General features: G+C 41.1%; 1 protein-coding gene across 2 annotated transcripts in view; it reads right to left on the reverse strand.

Moving 5' to 3' along the window:
• CWH43 (cell wall biogenesis 43 C-terminal homolog) overlaps window positions 1-23,306 on the reverse strand; it is a 99,149-nt gene that overhangs the window by 21,356 nt on the left and 54,487 nt on the right. For both annotated transcript variants that reach the window (XM_039541690.1, XM_039541691.1), the window contains 8 exons: window positions 21,036-21,227; window positions 13,743-13,863; window positions 13,397-13,551; window positions 12,103-12,304; window positions 10,955-11,043; window positions 8,005-8,259; window positions 4,133-4,258; window positions 23-102 (listed from right to left, as the gene is read on the reverse strand). In XM_039541690.1, the coding sequence (XP_039397624.1) occupies window positions 23-102; window positions 4,133-4,258; window positions 8,005-8,259; window positions 10,955-11,043; window positions 12,103-12,304; window positions 13,397-13,551; window positions 13,743-13,863; window positions 21,036-21,227 (1,220 nt within the window). The remainder of the gene's footprint in view (window positions 1-22; window positions 103-4,132; window positions 4,259-8,004; window positions 8,260-10,954; window positions 11,044-12,102; window positions 12,305-13,396; window positions 13,552-13,742; window positions 13,864-21,035; window positions 21,228-23,306) is intronic.

Consider the following 23,306-nt stretch of genomic DNA (forward strand, 5'->3'; position numbering starts at 1 on the left):
AAAAAGCCAACATATTACTCACCCCTTGGCCTAATTTCTTCTCATAAGCTTTATATCGCAGTCCTAATCCTAGCAAACCCACACCAACAAACAGCCATAAGACTTGAAACAGAAAAAACACAGGAAATTAGTTGTGAGAGAGAAAAAGGGAAAGAGTGCAGAGTTAATTTCATGGTCTCAGTTAAACATGGAAGGATATATTCTCTTCCTTGGGATTAATATTCACGGAATGGGAGATACTGTCCGGTTATAGTTAAATCTCCACATATTTCAACAATAACACAGGAAGTGTAAGTACTTAGAAAGTATCTGCCCATCAGCATACATGCGGATATTTTAAAAAGAAAAATCTATCTGCCTTGCATTCATGTCCTCCAAAACAAAGCAGAAACAGCAGGCTTCATATAGCACTTTCCTTTGTATAGCTGAAATTATCTCTGCTGAAGAATCTGTTACAGAAATTCATAAAGGCAAAAAGAAAATGCTCTGTTTTTTTTCCTGGCTCTGTACCAGAAATCCTTTTGGAGTATGGAAATATTAATTTGTTAATATTATCTTGCCAAGCAAATAGCTATAGTTTACTTTAAAAACTCCCAGACCTCAGAAAGATGCAGTCCCTACCAAATCTCCATAGAAGCACTTTTCTAAATGTACACATTGGCAGATTCTTGAAGAAGCACTAAAACCTTATAGAACGTAAATCATAGCTTCTCTGTTGCTTCTGAAGTCTGCCAAATCACAGCAGTGGACAGCTAAGGACTCTCAGGGTTTGGCACTTCATAACTCAGTGATTAAATCACTTTGTGATCAATTCACATATACAAAGGCACATTATGCCTACCAAAAAACCCAGTTAACTCTAGTCAATTCATTCATCAAATCCTTAAACAGTGATAAATTGACGTATAATTAATTTTACATTAATATTAAACTCTTGTAAAACACTTTACTGCAGGGAAACTTTACCATGAATAATGGCAGGGAAAAAAAGACACATATTTACATGCCTTATAAAGCACAAAGGTGTTTGAGGGAGAAACTGACCAAAGAGCAGTAAATGCCGGGGAATGCTGGGAATGCCGGGGAAGTAAAGCCAGAGGTCAGTGTGGCAATAAGTTATAATATCAGCTTGATAGGACAAGGCTATGCAGTGAAGCCAGGAGACAGGGTATTTTACTGTTTCACTCTTCTGAAGTTATAACAAGGCTAATGGCTTTGTTTTGGGGGTGTTAAAACTTCTCACATTGACCATAAAGATATTTTACTACACCCTAGGTACTTATATGCCCCACTACCACAATTTCTCAGCATTTCACCATCTTTAATAATATTCACAACACCCATGAGGCGTAGGGAAGTACCATCATCTCTGTTTTACAGATGGGGAAGTGAGGCACAGAGAGGCTAAGGGATTTGCCCAAGGTCATGCACGTAGCGATGGCAAAGCAGGGACTTGAACACAGGCCTCCTACAGCCTGACCTAATGCCCTAACCTCTAAGACAACTTCTCTCTCTAATTCTCTATGTAACTAAAAAGCTATTATTGGACTATGTGATCCCAATTCTCCACTACATCTCAGATGTGCTCAGTTGTAGCAGAGAATGGCAGCCACAGGGAGCTGGCTGCAGCTCATTGATCCTCAACCAACAGAAGTTACAGCAGTGAGGCTCCTATGTCCAGTTGTGCCACTGAGGTGAACAGGGTGGTCAACTCACAATTTTATTGCAAGTTTCATGATATTTGGTCTTATTTTTACTTAAAACCCCAGCTCATAGAACCATATCATTTTGTGAGAATTTCAGCCTTCATTAAAAAAAATATGAAAGCAAGTTTTTAATCTCTCAGGCTTGCAGAAAAAAAGCTTCAAAATGTGACCCAAATGCATCCTAAAGGTTTAGAAACCAGAAGGCCAAAATAAATAAAAACAATCCAACTCTTTTTTTATGAAAGGTTGATTATTTTTCTGAGGTCCAACTCTTAACTTTTTTTTTTTTTTTAACATGTGGGGTTAGCAATACTGTGTAAGCTACAAGTATCAGAGGAAGCAGCAAAGAATCCTGTGGCACCTTATAGACTAACAGACGTTTTGCAGCATGAGCTTTTGTGGGTGAATACCCACTTCGTCAGATGCAAGTAGTGGAAATTTCCAGGGGCAGGTATATATATGCAAGCAAGAAGCAAGCTAGAGATAACGCGGTTAGATCAATCAGGGAGGATGAGGCCCTGTTCTAGCAGTAGAGGTGTGAAAACCAAGGGAGGAGAAACTGGTTCTGTAATTGGCAAGCCATAAGTATCAGAGGGGTAGCTGTGTTAGTCTGGATCTGTAAAAGCAGCAAAGAATCCTGTGGCACCTTATAGACTAACAGACGTTTTGCAGCATGAGCTTTCGTGGGTGAATACCCACTTCTTCGGATGCAAGCTACAGCAAATGAGGCATAGTGAAACTCTGGTCTACCACTTACCCTCTTTTCCCCCAAGCTTTACATGCCCCTTTCTCCTCCTTGTGCTGGGGCTGAGGGGTGCAGCTGTCATAGGCAACTTGACAGACCAGAGACTCGGACCCTGTGACTCTGAAAGTGTTTCTCCCGCAGGGCTGGCTCCAGACCCCAGCGCACCAAGCGCGCGCTTGGGGCGGCATTTTGCCAGCAGGGCGGCAGGCGGCTCCGGCGGACCTTCTGCAGTCATGCCTGCGGGAGGTCCACCGGAGGCGCGGGACCAGCGGACCTCCCGCAGGCATAACTGCGGAGAGGCGCGGGACCAGCGGACCTCCCGCAGGCATGACTGCAGAGGGTTCGCTGGTCCCGCGGCTCGGGTGGACCTCCCGCAGGCATGACTGCGGAAGGTCCGCCGGAGCCGCCTGCTGCCCTCCCAGCGCACCCTCCGCAGGCGTGCTTGCAAGAGGTCCCATGAAGCCGCGGGACCGGCAGCGCGCCCCCTGCGGCTTCCGCCCTCCTTGGGGCGGCCAAATTACTAGACCGCCCCTGTTCTCCCGGCCCAGGGTTAATGTCCTTGCATTTTTATTTTTGTCTTCCATACATTTTAGGCTTGTGCAGTTATATATTTTCCTACTTGGTATCAAATGTTTAGTTATTGGCTTCTTTACAAAGGCAGCAAAGAAAGCAACTTTAATAATTTAGGACCATAGTCTCTCCTTGATCTGTGCTCTGTGCCTAAAACTTCCACTCGGTATCAGTGGAAGATCACACTCCATCATTTTCATTAGCATACTCGCTAATAAAATTGTTAAAACCTTATAGTATGTCATTAATGCTATTTGCAATATAGTAGTGTTCCACATTTTTCTATGCCTCTTAGGACATGTGTGTGCCAACCAATAATTCACTTTATTTACATAAAAAAAGCTATTTTGGTAGGTCATTTTTCAAGTTTGGAATCTTCAGTAAAAAGATACTGGCAGTAAAAGTGATCATCTTTGAGTTGGTCTGTTTTTTTGTTTTGTTTTATTTGCTTTTAAATTCTATCAGATTAGCCCCTTTTACCAGTATCAAATTCAGACGGTAGATTTTATAGCTGCATGAAACCTGAGCAAGATTTAAAGTGCCAACAGCAGTTATGATTTCAATATTCAGTTAATTAAAAAATAAACACTGTTAGATCAATGGGAACAGCTTTATGTTCTCATTTTGTTTTAGTTTTCAGACCAGTTTTAAAACTGTCACTACCATGGGAATAAGGACACACTTATGCTTTGTTGATACCACTTTGAGAGCTAAGACTACTTCTCCCAGGGGTGCTGGAACAATTTGTATAGTGGGGGTGCCGAGAGCCATTGAACCAAACTGTAAACGCTATAGATGGAAACCACTTCAAGCCAGGGGATGCAGCAGCACCTCCCGCACCCCTAATTCCAGCACCTATGACTTCTCCTGCAAATGGATAAGAAAAATACTGTAAATAGTGGACCAGATCCTCTGCTAATGTGAATCAGCATTGCTCTGGAACTACACCAGTTGAAGATCTGGCCCTGTATCAGAACAAACATCTCTAAAAACTGACTGAGGAAAATCCTGCACTGCTTTACTTTTCTCTTACTGAAATCATATTCCCAATTCAACAGTATGATTAAATTAGAGGTACTTAGTTTAAGAAAGGAAGCAAAATTATACTTACATAGTTTGATATATTTTTCACTTTGTTTGAATAGTGGCTTATGGCTACTTTTAACTTGAAATATACAATTAAGGTTCTTCCTGGAGCCAATAAGTTCATCTAGCCCAACAAACAACATGACAACTCCTGTAACAAACATAACATTATTAGTTTTTCATGTACCTTTTACTTATTAAATGCAATGAGACTGTGATAATACAACCTTATAGCCGAGGATTTACATATGCAAAGTTTATGGACAGTCAAAGCTTTCGCTTCCACTGCAACAGTTACTTACCCAGATGGAATTACATTTATCTATATTTGCAAACTATAGTAATACAATAGATGCACACAAGTTATATTGGCTGGGATGGCCCCGCTTATCAATGTCATGATACCCACTGAGGTATGTAACACTTTGGACATAATTTTGCATTTGATTTAAATACTTGTAGACATGTATTGTATACAATAACCATCAGTGACTGAGCACACACCTTCATTGCTTATCAAAATTAAACTTGCCACAAATTGTAAAGATTTCAAAATAAGAGTATCCCCACAAATTATTTAAAACCTCACGGTACCCTATTCTAAACAAAAAAATATGGAGATCCAGAATGATATTCTCTAATTTTAACAAATTCCTGTTAAGATAAGATTTAACATGCCTAGAACAAATGGAAAGACCAATGTATAGAACTCCTGGGAAAGAGACAATGGGGCAGAGCCTCATCCCTTTTAAGCCTGCTTTGTGCTGCTCTGGCAGTAGCCCGCAAAAGATCACTTTACATAGAGAAATCCCAGAGACAATTCTACACTACTCTCTGCAGACATCCCTTGGGTTCTGACAGTTCCTCTGCATCTCTTGGGAGCTGCTGGAGCCTGCACAACTGAGAGCGGCTCTAGTTTGTTCCTTAAGACCAGACAAATGCCCAGGGACCAGGAAGTTAATTTACAGCTAGCTTTGCAGCCCCCAAGTCTAAACTGCATCTGGGTGCTAAAAGGCCAGTCCCGAGGATCTGGCTCGTTATTTAAAATGGAAATGCTGAGACAACTTTAGCCTTCTTGGGTGCTGTTTGTTCCTACTTTAACATATTTTATCAGGTTCATTTTGCTACCAAAACACTGGTATAGGTTTGATTTTATCTTACTCCATACATATGCTGATTGGGAGATCAGCAATATTACCAAAATGCTCTTTTTAAGGAGATTTTTTAATAAAACAAAATTACACCCTGAGTCTGCATCAAGTTCCACTAACAGCTTCTGCAGAGTCCCAATCATTTCAACGGAGCACTGCAGGGTACCATGTCCAAATGCAAGATCAGGGCCTTAGATTTTATGTTTTAATACACACTGGATAAATGACACTGGATGGTTCTGCTGAGCAATACACATCAGCCCAATCCTTTTAAAATTTACTAGAATTCATCTGGACAACAGCTTATACCTTAAAATTTGATTTACCTTAAAATAACCTGCTGGAAAATAATAATGGATATTTAGAATCCAGAACGAGTTACAAATCCACTGCTCGCTCATCAAGACACTGTTTATATAGGAACTGACAGCCTTTTCAGCTATGTCCTCTAACCTTGTGTAAGTGATCTATAACAGCCAACTTTAGAGGCTAGTTGAATGTGGCAAACAATGTATTTGTGTTCTTCTTGACAGCCAACAGTGGGAGCTGCGCTTTTTAAGAACAGACAACTATATATTGACATATTTAAAAAGCCAAGATGAAGCTTCAAACTGCTTACTATTGCAATACAATTTGAGGAGCATATTTTCTTCTCAATATATGTAATTTAGATTAACATTATAGGCATTATCCTGCATTCCTTATACATCAAAGAATCCCACTGGCTGCAATGGAAACTTGGATGCATAAAGCATACAGCATAGGGCTCTGTTGGGATACAAGAATGTGCACTAAAGGGAACATGCATCCTTAAAATGTTTGTGCTGTAGTTAACTAGCTCAAGAATTGACGTTTCATTTCTGTTAAATAGCAGAGTTGTTGCTTTAAGTAAAACAGTCCATCAACTTCCTCGCTGTTCTTGAACATTACTAATGTTATGAATGTTGCAAACCACAGTGCTAGTTTTCTGCTCAATGAATGAGAGGGCACACTACCACCCTCTCAGTTGGGGACTGATCCAAAGTCCATTAAAGTCAATGGAAAGAGTGAGTGACTTTGGTAGGCCTTGGATCAGGCCTTTGGTCAGTTTCATCAGTTTGAAGAACCACAGTAATGAACATAATAATCTTACTTTCATTATTTCCTACATGGCAGTTCCCTACCCAGGTTGCAGTGAGAAAAAGGCAGGATATTGGACAGGGGGAGAGAGCAGGAAATAGCATTGACACCTGAAAGAAACCAGAAGAAACAAGACATTTGCCGAAAGCCATGCTGCTAGGGAGGAAATACAGTAGTAAACAGTCTCTTGATATAAGACGAAAAAAGTTTTATAAGCAACAGAGTAGTGCTAAATATCCAGAAACCATAACTTCCCTAGATCTTCCTCTGAAGAATCAGAGGGCCAGATCCTCAGCTAATGTAAACTGATGTAGTCAGCTCCACTGACTGCCACAGATCCAGGTCATAATTTTGATGTTGCCAACTGAAGGCACTGTAAACTGGGGCCCCCTCTATATTATCACCCAATGGCCATGTCCTCAGAATCACAAATGTGTATTTCCAAGGGAGTGTCATAGAGACTGATTATATAACCATTTGTGCTCTGTAAAAGCATTATTTCTGAAAGTATTTGACACTTCTCTGATAAGCACTTTCTTCACACACACCTTTTTAAAATAAAATTTAAATGAATTGTGAAGTCTGGATCTCCTGATCTCCAGCATATTCCAAGAGCAAAGAAAGCTAAAAAAAAACCCCGCATATATATAAAAAGCTGAAAATTATTCCTATAGTATTTGAAATAGCATACATTCAGCCTGAGAATTTAAGAAGATGGAGAGTGATAACAAAGGCACATCTGCACCCTAAAACTGTCCGGACAATCATGAATCAAGTAAAGTATATAAAGAATATATTCCCCACTCCCCAGTCAAAATATAATATAATCAATTACATTTGAATACCATTTACCTGGCCATGGTTAGCCGTAAGTAACCAGCTAGCATTTTTAAACATGGCTTTGTTTGTCTACCATAGGTGCTAAATAATGCTTTAGAAATTTTTACCCGTTCATACCATTCACTTCACCAGATTGTATCCCCCTTCTCACCATAACATAAAAGTCACTTTCTAAAAAGATACAAATTTAGCATTTAGAATTTCACTCTTAAGCTAGTCCCTCCATTGCTCATACCATTTGTTCTTCTTCTACAATGTACTGCCTGTTGGTCTGTATCTTTCTGACACAGATCTGAGTTGGTGAGGAGTTACAGCAAAGATGAGGTTGGCCTGATGTAATTTTCACAAGAGCCATTAAGACAGACTTACCTCCCTGCTTTATGAGATCACATTCCTATGAACCCAGGCCTACATTGTTCTGGCCTTTTTTGCTGCCATGCAAACTCAAGTCATATTTACTGGCAGCTATCACCTCTAGGTCTCTTTTACAATATTTCTAGATCTTTCTTTCCCATTGAATATTTCCACTCCATTTTACATTTTCCCCAAGTTGAATATTTTATTTTCTGCCCATATTTTAAACTAATTTTAAACAAAACAGAAGCTAGTCGATTTGTAATTTTTAATTATTTTTCTTATCTGGCTGTCTTTCCACATGAATAACTCCCACCACATTCAAGTCAATGGGAGATGTGCATGGGGAGGACATTTATTGCTTTAAATGACTGCTTGAGGCTAAAAAAAAGTATATTTTCTTAGTTGTCTTAATTCAGGATCACAGACATACCTAAAAGAAGGTGGGAGCTCTCTCTAGCATAAATTCCTCCTGGTACAAATTTATAAGCTGTGCACCACACACAAAAGAATATCTCTAGGACATAGACAAACATGGCTGTACTCATGGTTTTTCCAGGATGCAGACAGCTAACAAAACGTCCAGTCAGTCGAGGCCACATACACATGGTAAAGACAGCAAGAATGTTGCCTGCTATAGCTGCACCCCAGGTCTTTAAGTAAAGGAGACCAGCTGCAGATGCCATGCCTGTGAAGGGACACAAAAAGGTGTCTGTGAGTCATGATCAGTTACACTTTATTTTCCTCCTCATGTTCACGCTTGCTTTGAAAAATTCAGTTTTCTAAAAGGCTTAGAAAAAAAATGTATAGCAGCCAGAAATATACTGTACAGTACTTAATGGAAAATATAAGTGTGGTTGGAGTGAGAATGGGCACTCCATATAGTATTATTAGGGATGGCTTTTCCTTACAGCCAGTCAATGAAAGACACTCTGAGTTCATTTGCTTAAAAACTGTTCACTCAGCTGGGTAAGAGGATCTAGAAAATATCAAGAGCTAAAGCCATATAGTTTCTCTTGCAGAAAAACTCCTTGTGATAACATAAGGGCAGTGCAGGATGTATTAGGTGGGGAGAGGATGCACCCTTCCTCTTCTCTCTCCCTCCACTGGGCTTCTCCTTGCTTTTATACACCACTTGAGTAGCCATGTGACAGTCAGGAACCTGTTAACCTTTCACAGACTGCAGTGTACTTGCCTTACCACACTCCCACTGATTGCAGTGGGATTTGGCCTGAAACACAATATTGATAACAGGGAATATGCTTATAAAAGTAAAATATTATTTTAAAAATATTTTTGTGGTGGTAAATATTTTTCTACCCAAACAACTGTTGTTTTGTGATAATGAATATTAGTAAAAGTTTGTAACTTTTTTCTATGATAATCTGGATTACTAACATTTCTAACAGTGCAAATGCATGATATAATTCAAGAGCCAATCAATGTTTGATTAGAACAAGTTATGGAGGTACAACACAAATAAAATGATATTAACAATAGAGCCAGAATGTGTTTGTTTTACCATACCAATGTCATCAACACAATAGAATTTATTAGGACAACTTCTGTTTGCAGCATTGCCATCTCAAGATTTTGTTGTGACATTCATGACATTTGGTATTTTACTTAAAAGTCCCAGCTCTTGGAGATAAGTGATTAAGGAAGAATCTCAGCTTCCATTAAAAATAAAAGTAAGTTTCTAGCCCCTGTGGTTGTGGAAAACAACTTGAAAATGTGATCCTACAGCACCATGCAGCTTAAAAAACAGAAGGCAAATTAAACCTTGGATTCTTTTTATTATTTCTTAAAATCTCCTTAAAGGGTAGGGGAGACATTAGTTTTAAGCATTCGGGGTTGGCAACATGGTCTTGTCTTCTCTCTAAATACATCTAGGGAGAGTTATACAGAGATCAATGAAGTAGAGATCATTTTTCGACACCATTTTACATTCATTATGGATGAAATTCTCAAGGCCTCCAGAAAGGCTGAATGGGCTTCATATGCCTGTCCTGAGTGAGCAGGCAGCCAAAGAGCAGTGCAGCCCTTCCAGGGTCTCCCACAGGTTTCTGGAATGTCATTTGTTGCCTGTTTGCAGGAGATGCTAGTCACTGGATTGCATGAGTCTAGATCAGGGATGGGCAAACTTTTTGGCCCGAGGGCCACATCTGGGTGGGAAAATTGTATGGAGGGCCATGAATGCTCACGAAATTGGGGGTTGGGGTGCAGGCTCTGAGGTGGGGCCAGAAATGAGGAGTTCATGGTATGTGAAGGTGCTCCAAGATGGGACCAAGGGGTTCAGAGGGTGGGAGGGAGATCAGGGCTGGGGCAAGGGGTTGGGGTGCAGGAGGAGGTCAGGGCTGCAGGCTCTAGGCGGCACTTACCTCACGCAACTCCCAGAAGCAGCAGCATGTCCCCGCTCTGGCTCCTGCACGGCCAAGTGACTCTGCACGCTGCCCTGTCTGCAAGTGCCGCCCCTGCAGCTCCCATTGGCCATGGATCCCGGCCAGTGGGAGCTGTGGGGGCAGCGCTTGGGGCGGGGGAAGCGTGCAGAGTCCCCTGGCTGCCCCTACATGTAGGAGCCAGAAGGGGGACATGCTGCTGCTTCCGGGAGCTGCCCAGAGTGGCAAGCCCCACCCTGCTCCCCTGTGGGAGCTCAATGGCTGGATTAAAATGTCTAGAGGGCTGGATGCAGTCCCCAGGCCATAGTTTGCCCACCCCTGGTCTAGAGCCAACAGCCCCTCCCTACCATCCATTTGCCATTGGTGCCTTCCCAGCATCCAGTGATTCATTGTATGCCGGCAGAATCAGAGACACAATCTCTGCAGCCATGGAAGCAGGAGCTGGATTTGCCCCAAAGTGAATTTCTGATTAAACAGTAAATGTTTGCATTTATTGTACTGCCCAGTGGTTGGTAACCTGTGAGGGGACACCTTCAACATTCACTCCCAGCTGTAGCCCCACTGACTTTGCAGTACGACTACACTCTGTGTAAGTGTTTGCAGGCTCAGCCCCACAGTGCACACATATTATGAAAGGTGAACAGACTGCACTCAAGGGCTCCAGATCCCCAGCAGCTGTAAATTACAGAAGGAGTAATTTACACTAGGGTGGAGCTCTGGCTCATGATTCTTATCCACTGGCCTACAAAGTACAGATACAATAAAAGTGATACATTTGGTACAGAGGAAAGGCGGGATCAGATAGGCAGCACATAGAAAACCAATGCCACTTGTTAATCAAACTATTTTCTTTAGCATCTACTCATGAAAGGAAGAAAAATAAGATGCTTTTTTAGGCATGAGGGCACAAACAAAAAGGGAGGGATTTAGGTGAAGTATTGGAAATAAAGCAATGCAGCATGTCCACACCAGATTTGCTCATACCTGTAAGACACCAAACAAAACTGGTGATAGAAGACAAAGACAAAAAGGAAAGCATCACTCCATGGGCCAGTCCCAACAGAACTGCACCTCTGTTAAAAAAAAAAATACACATCACTATAATCTTGTAATATATAACACTGAAAGAGGGACTTTCAGATTAAACAGACAACATTTGTGCAGAAAAAAGTTACCAATAATATTTAATGACTCTTTTGCTATTAGAGAACTTTTATTTGAGCACACACACATCTTTACCCTGTACACAGCTCGCTTTCCATTTCATCCTGCAGTGAAACCAAAAGTACTCAGTTTAGAGTATCGCAGGGGTTTTTAATCACAGAAATACATGTGAAGCAGGTTCAGCAGCATCATTAACACATCGCTGCAAGATCAGGTACAAAAAAAGAAAAGGAGAGGGGGTAGGGGAGAAATCCAGGCTGAGGAGAAATATTTTCATAGTTTCTACAAATGGACCATATAGTGTGACCCTTTTGCACACTAAGCCACAAGCTATCAGAGACACTAAAACCACTACTACGCTGAGTTAACTAATTAACTAACAAGATAACTAATACAGTTTTCTTCTCGATTTTGGAACTCTGATGAGCAAACTTTATTGCATCTGTAGTTCTAAAGTGATCCAATTTCATGTTAGCTTATAAATTTGCTTCTTGAGTTTACTTATATTGTGCCTGATCCTGTTTCCATTTTAAATCACAAAGAGCAGAACTGGGTTAATTTACTGTACCTTATAGCAAAGTCTTTTGCATTAATAAGTCATTGAATGATGTGTCTTAATTTTAAAATATTTTAGTGTCATAAATCAGATGTATAGCTGAAATACCAAATTATATTCCAGTAGAACCCAGATGACCCAGTCAAGGATCAGAGCCTAATTGTGCTAGTGACACGCTTTGGGGTTCAAACCAGACCAGTAAGGGTCAATCTAGGCAATTCATATCTGAGAACAAGAATAATGGAGAAGGACTTTGTTCCTTCTCTGATTACCGCCTCCAGTTAATAGATATGGGCTGCAATCCTGAAATGAGCTCTGTGTGGGAATAACCCTGTACCCACATGCATCTCATTGCAGGATTGGTGCTTTAGTTACTACTTTACAAAGAATGAAAAAAACAAACACTTCTCACCCATATGGATTAGGATCTGGCCCAGGGTATGGATGTCCACTCACAGCCCACCTAGAAACGAGTGAGACCTCTCCAAAAATCCATAATGTGAGGAACATCAGACTGCCAAAAGCCGCTCCTGACAAAAGCCAGTTAGATCTAGGAATGGTTTCTTTTGCTGCATCACCAGTCTTGTTTGCTTCTTGCTTCATACTATCTGTGTCTAGAATAGTGACATGAACACACACTTTACATGTTTGCAAAGAAGTTAAATCTTTTTAGCGGGGTTTATTAAGAAGAAACAGTTGGGATCACAAAACAGTCCTGAAAGTTTACCAGCTTAGGCACAAAAATCTGTTCACAACGTGATATGTGGCTGGTTAAAAGGCAAGTGGCAGGACACCAAATAGGAAGCACAGAGAAGAGGCCAACAATGTGTGGCAAATCTGCCATGCATAGGAAGCTTTGGGAAGTGCAACTATCTACTATAGGGAGGTAGTTTATGTGGATAACATGGCACATATTAACAACTTTTTTTCTTTTAAAAGTTTTTCTAAGTAGATTTAGTTGTTATGAAAGGTGCCAGACTCACTTCCCATAGCTGTCAGCCATTCCTGGGACTAAGCCACTAAACAGACACAGCATAAGCAGTGACCGCACTAGCCTCCCCACTCTGCCTTGCCAACATGCCTCAGCCCTGATTTGGAAAGACCACATCTAATAGAGTACAATACTACTTAGTGCTTATATAGTACTTTTCCTCCATAGATATAAAAACACCTTTCAAATATAAGCATTATCTCCAATTTACAGATGGGAAAACAGAGGCTAGCTAAGTGACATGCCTGAGTCATACAGCAAATCAACAGGAAAGTTGGGAATAGAACCTAAGTCTCCTCACTCCCAGACTAGTACCCTATCAAACAGTAGTTCAGTCTTTGGGTTGAAGCTTAGCACTGTCTGAGACAATCTACTGCCACTCCATTTAGGCACAGCTCTAACCAATCAAACAGGCACACTTCAGGGGACACACAATAGGTGTACTGCTGCATTATTAATATTAGCAATGGGCATCGCTAGCAGCATCCATGTACTACAGCCCATTTAAATGAAAAAAAACAACACTCTTTATTGAGGGATTAATTCTGCCAGCTGAAACCAAGTAAAAGAACCTTATAAAGTATACAAATGTATTGATGCATTAAGGCACAGTAGCTGATTTTACAAAAGACATTAATGTTTGTCTATGTGCGGCATTAAGCCTTGGATATTGTCATAAGTTTTTTTGATTTTTTTTTTACTGTAATATGTTTACCTGCGTAAATTCGCTCCACAGCTGCTATGAAACCCAACATCAATATGACGGTGTTGGCAGTCTGACAGCTCCAGATTGGGTTTAGTGAAGTATACCAGATTCGGAGCACCAGTAGAAGAATCTTCCCTAGTATGAATCCCCAGATCCTGTTGTACCTGTAAATACAGAATCAATTCTTGAGTACCTGGTGCATTTTGTAACAAGTGTTATAGTGACTGTCAGGCCTTAATTATTGCACAATGCTACATTCGATTTTAAGCATTTTTCAACTGATATTTAGTTCATGAATTTATGAATAAAGAGAAACCATTTACAGTCATGCAATTTTTATAAATATGGACAATACCTTTGTAAACTGTTTCCTGACCACCATGTTACTGTTTGAACCACGAGAGAGGAACAAACACCTGGAGCCAAGATCAGTATTCGGAGTGTAGCATTTGGAGCTTGGTATGAAGCTACACTTCCTGCAAACGAACACACACACTGATTTTAAAGGGCTGTATTTTCAAGAGAGATAAAGTAATAATGATTTCTTATGCATTTGTTCAACTGCACATATACATGTGCACAATACACTTTTAAATCACCAGCAGAAATGCACGTTGATAGAAAATAAGTATATTTGTTTCATAGAATCATAGAATATTAGGGTTGGAAAAGACCTCAGGAGGTCATCTAGTCCAATACCCTGCTCAACGCAGGACCAACACCAACTAAATCATCTCAGTCAGGGCTTTGTCAAGCCAGGCCTTAAAAACCTCTAAGGATGGAGATTCCACCACCTCCCTAGGTAACCCATTCCAATGCTTCACTACCATCCTAGTGAAATAGTGTTTCCTAATATCCAACCTAGACCTCCCCCACTGCAACTTGAGACCATTGCTTCTTATTCTATCATCTGCCACCACTGAGAACAGCCTAGCTCTATCCTCTTTGGAACCCCCCTTCAGGTAGTTGAAGGCTGATATCAAATCTCCCCTCACTCTTGTCTTCTGCAGACTAAATAATCCCAGTTCCCTTAGCCTCTCCTCGTAAGTCATGTGCCCCAGCCCCCTAATCATTTTCATTGCTCTCCACTGGACGCTCTCCAATTTGTCCACATTCCTTCTGTAGTGGGGGGACCAAAACTGGACGCAATACTCCAAATGTGGCCTCACCAGTGCCGAATAGAGGGGAATAATCACTTCCCTCAATCTGCTGGAAATGCTCCTACTAATACAGCCCAATATGCCGTTGGCCTTCTTGGCAACAAGGGCACACTGCTGACTCATGCAACTATTCCTGAACATTTGGATTATGAAGCTCAAAATTTACTCAAGTGTAAGCATGCACAGAAAAGTTAACTAGATGCCAAACATTTCCTTATTCACCATAGTTACAAGATGGAAAAAAATGTTGGTGCAATCAGATTGTGAACTTGATTTAAGAAGTGGAGTTGGAGGAATGGAATCAGAAAGAGCAGTCACAAGAGAGCCAGGAAAGCCAATTCACCATAATTCCATAATATGAAGATACATCAGAGACTGACAGTACATTGCACAAGAGTATATGGCAATAGGGACATGACACTGGTATACATAAAAAGACAGCTTTCACACATTTAGAGGAACCAGGAAATTCTTCTACTGTATTATGTCCCTTTATATAATTCATGCTGTACTGCAACTGAAATAAAGATGCCCCTAAAATACATGGTTTCAGAGTACAAATTTGCTAGTCTTGAAATCTCCACAAGTACTCCTGTTTTTTTTCCTAAAATACATGTTTTTAAAAAGGCCGATATATTATTACACTTGAAAGGACGTAAAATTTACGATTTACATCTTTCCCCATGCAAATAATAAAGGAAGAGGCATCTGCAGTATTGAGCTATACCAACCCCAAACTGGCCGTGACAACCCCATTATTACAGCCTGTCACAGGGCCAAATGATAAATTGCTACCAAGAGACTTAGTTATTATCTAAATAGCAAGGATAGCTTTGTTTGAAACTTCAGTACACAAAATAACATTTTTCGTTTAGTCAGCTCTTCATTAACAGACTAATAGCCTTCATTCGAAGACATGGATTTTATCACACTGGTTTGCCAATTTGATCTGGTGCTGATCTGTTCTGCCAGCCGTTCCATAAGCGACACATTCTAAAAAGAACTAAATCTTGAGCTAAGTAAACTCTAAAACTGCACATTTAGAGCTTTATCTGAAAGGGGTTACTCCATAGCTGAGCTGGACACAGGGTTTCACCCAGTTAGGGCTGCACACATTTCCAAGCAATTCAGTCATTTATTTTGTGAGACCGGTTTGGCGACACTGAAGCCCTTTTGACCGTCGAGCTCCTTCGAACACCAAGGCTGGCTGCACCTAGCATATTTATTCATAGGAGGCTGGTTTGTTCCTTCTCCCTATTATAACTATCCTCCCAGGCAAATCCTCCCTAGACTCACCTAAATCCATTCTTGGTCTGCTCTTCCCCTTTCTCACAGAAAGGCAACTTAATCTCTCCCTGTCCTTCTAACAGCTCTCCAAGGTCAGGAAGCTTCTTCACAGAACAGCTTTCCTATGAAACAAAACTGAGTATTCCCTCTGACAAGGCTGACATATTGAATCACCTCCTCTGGGATCAGCCCACTCCTCTTTCCCAGCAGGCAAACCCTATTCATTTCCTCCCTAGTAGGCCAAGAGTCCCCTGGAACCATCCCTACTCCAGGATTACCTCCTCCAGCCTTTAACCCTGCCTCAGTTCCTCTCCATCTAGAAGAATTTACCTTTCCCAACTTCCTCTAATGGCTCTACAGATGTCTTCCACTACAGTGAAAGCTTGTGCTAATTGGCAAAAATTGCTCAACAGAGCAGGCTCCCACACCAGCTATGGAGGGGTCGGTTTTATCTGGGAGAATTAATTAGTTCCTGTAGTGAGGCTGACGGGCCTCCCTCCTCCGGGGTGAGTGAGAACGTGTTACATGCCCCTTGGAGGGTGGAGCCTAAGCCTCCCCGCCCCCCTCGCCGGAAGGAGAGGGGTGGGGCCGGAAGTATAAAAGACCAGACCCGTAGCCCATTCTGGGGGAAACCTGCAGAGGAGAAGGACGTCCTGCTGGTTCTGGAGCAGCTCGAGGCGGATCCCCCACCTAGCTCGGTCCACGCCCCAGACGCAGACAACGACTGGCCTGGAGTGCCTGCTGCTGTTTACCCGGAGGAGCCCGACAACGCCTGGACACCGGAGGTACCCACCCAGGGGAGGCTTAGGCTCCGCCCTCCAAGGGGCGTGTAATGCTCCCTCACTCACCTCGGAGGAGGGAGGCCCGTCCGCCTCACTACAGTTCCTCTTGTCCATGAAAAGCAATACAGATTTAGATAGATGTATGGATACCATAATACAGATTCTGACTCTGAAACACATTCTAGCTAGCCCAATTCTTTGGGAACACTAAGGAAACACATAATGGAATAGTATAGTCCTACACATCTGGCAAACTTCCATAGCACACTGCATAATGCTCCCTGCTAATGCTCATACATCACCTATTGAACCACCACAATCTTAGGATTTTAATTATTTTTCCAATCTACTCTATATGTAGAGTGAAGTAAATAATTTCTTAGAGAGCTTTCAAAATGTTACATATGTCTGCCTGCATTGGACAATGCGTCTTTGTTAATTTACCATTATGTTTTTAAGCCACCTTTAAACATGAGTGGATTGTTGAAATGAGGGAGGAAAAACTGTTTATCTGACAGGAATATCGCACCTATAAACCATATCTTAAAGAAAGAAAAAAAAGTTGGATTTGATAAATATGTTCCCTACCTCCATCCCAACTATTTGCAGTATAGCAAAATGAGACTTCTGATATTATACAAATCAAACAGTTATGGATTTCTGTAGATTTGACTATTAAGATTTATTGAATGAAGGAGATAAATATTGACCAATGCAAAGATGTAGAAAGGAAGCATTGTTCTAGATTCTCCTAGTCTAATACCACTACTAAAACTGCATGACTATGGTTATGATCCAGAATTTCCACATGAAAAAAATCTCTTCTCTGGTATAAGCAGTATTAATTACTCCTGAATAATTTTACCCTTCCTTTAACATTACTATTATCTGGACTACTAAATGTAAATATATGAGAAGGTGTGCACTGTGTGTTGTGTATATACATAGATAAAAATGGACTCAAATTATATAGTTTTTTTTAAAAAAAATAGCATACCCAAGGTATGAGTCAGGTGGGTCTGGAAATGAAGAGAGAGGTAGAGCTGGCTGAAAAAACAAAGCGGGGTGGGGGGAAAGGATCCAAAGAAAATGCTGGCTTTTCATTAAAAAAAAAATCCAAAAACAAAAAAGTTTTTGAACATCAAAATATTATTTTTATGAAAAAATCAAATATCTGTGGAAAACAGACACTTTCAGTGGAAAATTACATTTAATCAAAAGTCCAATTTTTCACTGAAAAACAGTTTTGACAGAATTCCAATTTGTCAGTCATTTTGAATTCTAATCCTGTCCCCACGAAGTGCTTGCAACTCCTCCCATCTTGATGTCATCCGCAAATTGTATAAGCATACTCTCCACTCCATTATCCAAGTCATTAATTAAAATATTGACTAGAATCAGACCCAGGACTGATCCCTGCAGGACTCCACTAGATGCACCCTCCCAGTTTGCCACAGTGTAAAAATTTGTGGGAGACGATTTTGTTGTCTGCATTGTTGTCTGTATAGAATTGCATATGACAAGCAGCACCTCAGGATGCCTTAAAACAGGACTGAAAAGCTTCTCTCATTTTTTTTTTATGAATTGCCTTTAATCCTCCCTTCCTAACAAATATTTTTCATTTTTCAAAGTTATTCTCCTGCACATTTTCCATTTAGAGTTCTGTGATTCCACCACTTAAAAGCAAAAACATGGTCACTCATCACTGGAAATAGATTCCTTTTTTCCTTTATTTGTACCAGTCACAGATATTCTGGCTGACTTATATAAACCTGCAAAGGTTAAAGCACAGGACGGTGAATCAGGAGATTCATGTTTTATTCTCAGCTCTGCCACAGATCTTCTGTGTGTGACCTTAACCAAGTTGATTAACCTCTCTACCTCCCTGTAACAATGCTCAGAGGGGTGTTTATATAGCATAATTCTTTAAAGCACAGATCTTCTGTATCATACCACATCTCTGTTCTTGTTGGGCTCTAAATTAAAAGTAATCATGGAGGAAAATGCCCCAGGGCATCACAGCTCACTGAAGTCTCTGCTCAGCATGCAGCTGCAGCTAAAACACAGCAAACAAATCAGGATGGGAAAGGAATGGAATAGAAAATATAATGCCATGTGTCTAAAGCGATGGGGAATCCTCTCCTAGAATACTATGTTCCATTCTGCTTGCCCTATCTCTAAAAATTATACAACAGAAATCAAAGTGGGAGGGGGGTGTTCAGAGGTGGGCAACAAAGTGATTACAGGCCTGGAGCAACTTCCATTTAATCAGAGATTGAACAGACAAGTTGCTTAGTACAGAGGAGAGATGAGCAAGAGGCTGTAAGAGAGTCTCCTTGGGGTTTTCTTCCAGCTGGTGGGAGACCCTGGCCACGCCCAATTATTTATACTGGGTGGCTTTTTACAGTTGCCAACTTTCTGACTGCAGAAAACTGAGCACCCTTGCCTTGACCCCACCCTGCCCCTTCTCCAAGGCCTCACTCCTCCTCACTCCATCTCCCCTCCCGCCATTGCTTGCTCTCCCCAACCTTCACTCATTTATTTTCACAGGGCTTGGGCGCAGAAGGGGGTGAGGGCTCTGGCTGGGGGTGCAGGCTCTGGGGTGGGGCTGGGAATGAGGGGCTTGGGATGTGGGAGGGAATTCAGAGTGAAGGCTCCAGGCAGCGCTTACCTCAGGTGGCTCCCGGAAGTGGCAACATGTCCCTACAGCCCCTAGGTGCTAGGGCGTCCAGGGGGCTCTGAGTGCTACCCTCTCCCGCAGGCACAGCCCCCACTGGCCACGGTTTCCAGCCAGTGGGAGCTGTGAAACCAGTGCTCGGGAGGGTGGGGGAGAGGGGCAGTGCACAGAGCTTCCCTGTCTGCCCCTGCACCTCGGGGTCATAGGGACATGCTGGCCACTTCCGGGAGCCGTGCAGAGCCAGGGAGCCTGCCTTAGCCCCACTGCACTGCTGACTGGACTTTTAACGGCCCAGTCTGCAGTGCTGACCGGAGCCACCAGGGTCCCTTTTCAACTGGGCATTCTGGTTGAAAGCCGGACACTTGGCAACTCTGAAGCTTATACACAGGCCCCAGTTCCTTACTTCTTGCAAAGGGGACCTTACCCTTTGCAGGCCTTCTTAAGTCTTCTCTGGTGTGGGATCAAAAAGAACACTAAATGTCCCCACACATTCGAGAATAACTTCTTCCCAGAGCCCCTCTAGTGGGAAAACAAGGACAACAATATCTTACTTCAGGGGCTGTCCACACAATGGTTTATCAAGCAGTCCTTCTGGATAGGCTGCTGAATTGGGCGCACTCTGTCAGGTTTGCCCTTGGAGTTCACTGCACTCCCCACAGGGTTGGGGTGGAGATCTCCTGGATGGGAGTTCCCCCTGCGGCTTCAGGAGTTGCTCCAGCAGTTTCCTGCTCTTCCCTCAGCTGACTGCAGTTTCCTCCTTTTTAAAAGCCTTTTCCCTACATCTGCCATACATGATCAACAGGGGCAAGGCTAGTCTCGCACACAGGGCTGCTCTGGCACCTTCCTCATCAGTGTGGGGTCTATATACCCCTTCACAGAGGCGATATGATAGAGATATGCAAAACAATTAATGGTATGGAGAAAGTGAACACTATGTCCTGTTTACTCTCTCTCCTAATACAAGAAGGAGGAGACAATCAATTACACTGAAAAACGACATTTAAAAATGATCAGTGAAATACTTTTTACCCAGTTTTATCTAATAAACCTGCAGAAATTGTTTGCCACAAAATATCACTAAAACCAAGACTTTAGCAGTCAGAAAAGGATTAAACATTTATACAAAGAATGAGAACATCCACAGTTAAATAAATAAAAATAATAAATAAAATAATAATAATAATAATAAAGAGGGGAGATAAACCCTCATGCTTCAGGGCATAAGGCAGCTGCTAACTGATGGTTAGGAAGAAGCTTTACCCTTGAGCAGATTATTTCGTAATTGTCCGTCATTGGATTTCTTTCACCTTCCTTTAAAACATCTGGTCCCTGACTGCTGTCAGAGACTTGGTACTGGTGTAGATAGACCACTGATCACATCCGGCATGCCAATTCTTTTTTGTAATAGAGTTTTAAAAGCATTTTTCCTACAAAGTAGGGTTTGTGATAAAATAAGAGGCTCTATTTACAAACAATTATAATTGGCTTTGTCTTTAGCTATGCAGTACTGTTCTAAAAACCAATGCCATGAATGCCTGAGATAGTTCTCATATTTTACTGAAAAGCTTAAGAGAAAAAGGGGGGTGGGCAGGGAGGACAGTCCATGTCTGTGTGTTTTCAGGGTCACTTAAAATTTAAGACAGTTTGGAATGTTTGGTCTTGCACCTAGATACTATGGTGATGGGTGCATTAGAAATACTTTATATTGATTAAAGGTTAAGCAAACCACAAATTATACTTACCAACCATAGTCAGCCTTAGCAGAGCTAGAATGTACTTGTTGTTCGCCAGTTTCCATAAAGGACTGATTATTAATAATACTGGAGAAAAGAAAGCAACAGCAAAAGCTTCCAAACCACTAAGTGCCAATATTTGTAGAGGAAAGTAATATATCATGGGTGGAAGGGCATGGTAGAGTGACCAGGAAATGTAGCCTAAAATAAAGAAAAAAATACATTATATATTTCCCATATCATAGTTAATTTGAGATTACCTGAAAAGTACTGCTTAGAGTTCAGAAAGTTGAACTTTAACTAGATAACAATGGCTTTTCTGGAGAGAAATACTTTCTTATTTCATGTTAAATAACTATATTTGCCATAAAAACTAGAAGGATAGAGAAGAAACAATTAACAGTTCATCAAATCAGAAGACACACTGATGGGCAGTTGGCCACCCTATTTTACTTCAAACTGACAATTTTTCTACCAGACAATGAATGCAGACAGATGAAGAAGAGTCATACCATAGACCAAGGCCTCGATCTTGCAAACAGAATCTGTTCAGAAGCGCTGCACAGGTGCAGGGATCTGTACCAGCATTTCTGACAGCAGGATCAGGGTCCAGTGCATGAGTCTAATGGTTTGGTTTACACCAACCATACTAAACAGGTAAAGAAATTATGTGAGAGTGTGGCACTGACACTGCAGCTGCCCACAAAATGTAAGGCCCCAGTCTTACAAACACTTATGCACATCCTTTACTGGAAGCACGTGAAAAGTCCCTGACTGTGCCTAAAAGATGAAAAAGATTCAGATTGATAGGAAACAGTCGAATGCCATAGGATGATCTAAAAATATTTTCCAAGAATTATGATATTAGGTGTATACATTCCAAAATTATCAGTGTGATAATTCTATTCTATGGTGCAAGTTCAATTCCCTTCATTTTCACCAGGCTTAAGATGAAGCAGCATAACCCTTTTTTTAAAAAGCGATATAGTAACCAAAGTTATTACTAAAAACATATTTACCTACCCATTAAAACTAAAATTCAATTTACTTTTCCACTAGGCATGCTGTTTTCTTTTTAAATTTTTCACAATTTGGAGATGCTGTTTTGAGGTGGAGGTTCTTTGTTTTACTATATTTATAGTCAGTGTCACTTCCAGGTTCTCACGCACCAGTATGATTCTGGTCACAAACTCTGCAGGAGTCTTTTTATTGTTATTATTAGTATTTCCATTGGATTATTTTATTTTAAAGTACCTTCAATAAACATTATCTGTGGATTTTAAGTTTCTTAAAAGCTGAGGGTTTTGTTTGCTTTTTCTAAATTTGAAGCCAAATTTGAGCTTGACAGAATCCCATTCATTCCGTTTTTATTTTTGAGCAACCAAGGAAGAAATGGACCATAATCATTTGTATAATAACACCATGAACACAGGTTTCAGAGTAGCAGCCGTGTTAGTCTGTATCCGCAAAAAAAACAGGAGTACTTGTGGCACCTTAAAGACTAACAAATTTATTGTAGCATGAGCTTTCGTGAGCTAAAGCTCACTTCTTCGGATGCATAGAATGGAACACACAGACAGGAGATATTTATACATACAGAGAACATGAAAAGGTGGAAGTATGCATACCAACAGGCAGAGTCTAATCAATTGAGATGAGCTATCGTTAGCAGGAGGAAAAAAAACTTTTTGAAGTGATAATTAAGATGGCCCATAGAAGGTGTGAGGAGAACTTAACATAGGGAAATAGATTACACCAATTGATTCTATTTCCCTATGTTAAGTTCTCCTCACACCTTCTATGGGCCATCTTAATTATCACTTCAAAAAGTTTTTTTTCCTCCTGCTAACGATAGCTCATCTCAATTGATTAGACTCTGCCTGTTGGTATGCATACTTCCACCTTTTCATGTTCTCTGTATGTATAAATATCTCCTGTCTGTGTGTTCCATTCTATGCATCCGAAGAAGTGAGCTTTAGCTCACGAAAGCTCATGCTACAATAAATTTGTTAGTCTTTAAGGTGCCACAAGTACTCCTGTTTTTTTACCATGAACACAATATTCCCTCTCCCTCCATCAGCTAGATCAACATTTTTCTTTTGCACACTCTCTTTCATATGTTCTCTGCAAGTCGCTAACTACTAAAACAGAAAACTAGCTGCTCCCTGCAATGAGGTGGTAGAGGAAAGGCACGTATTTGCACACCAGTTTGGGCACTTTCCCCCACCCAGTGCTGCCATGAATATTCTGCACACATAGTCATAGACTGATGGCCTACTT

The sequence above is a fragment of the Mauremys reevesii genome, linkage group 5 (assembly GCF_016161935.1).
Source record: "Mauremys reevesii isolate NIE-2019 linkage group 5, ASM1616193v1, whole genome shotgun sequence".
NCBI classification, from domain to species: Eukaryota; Metazoa; Chordata; order Testudines; family Geoemydidae; genus Mauremys; species Mauremys reevesii.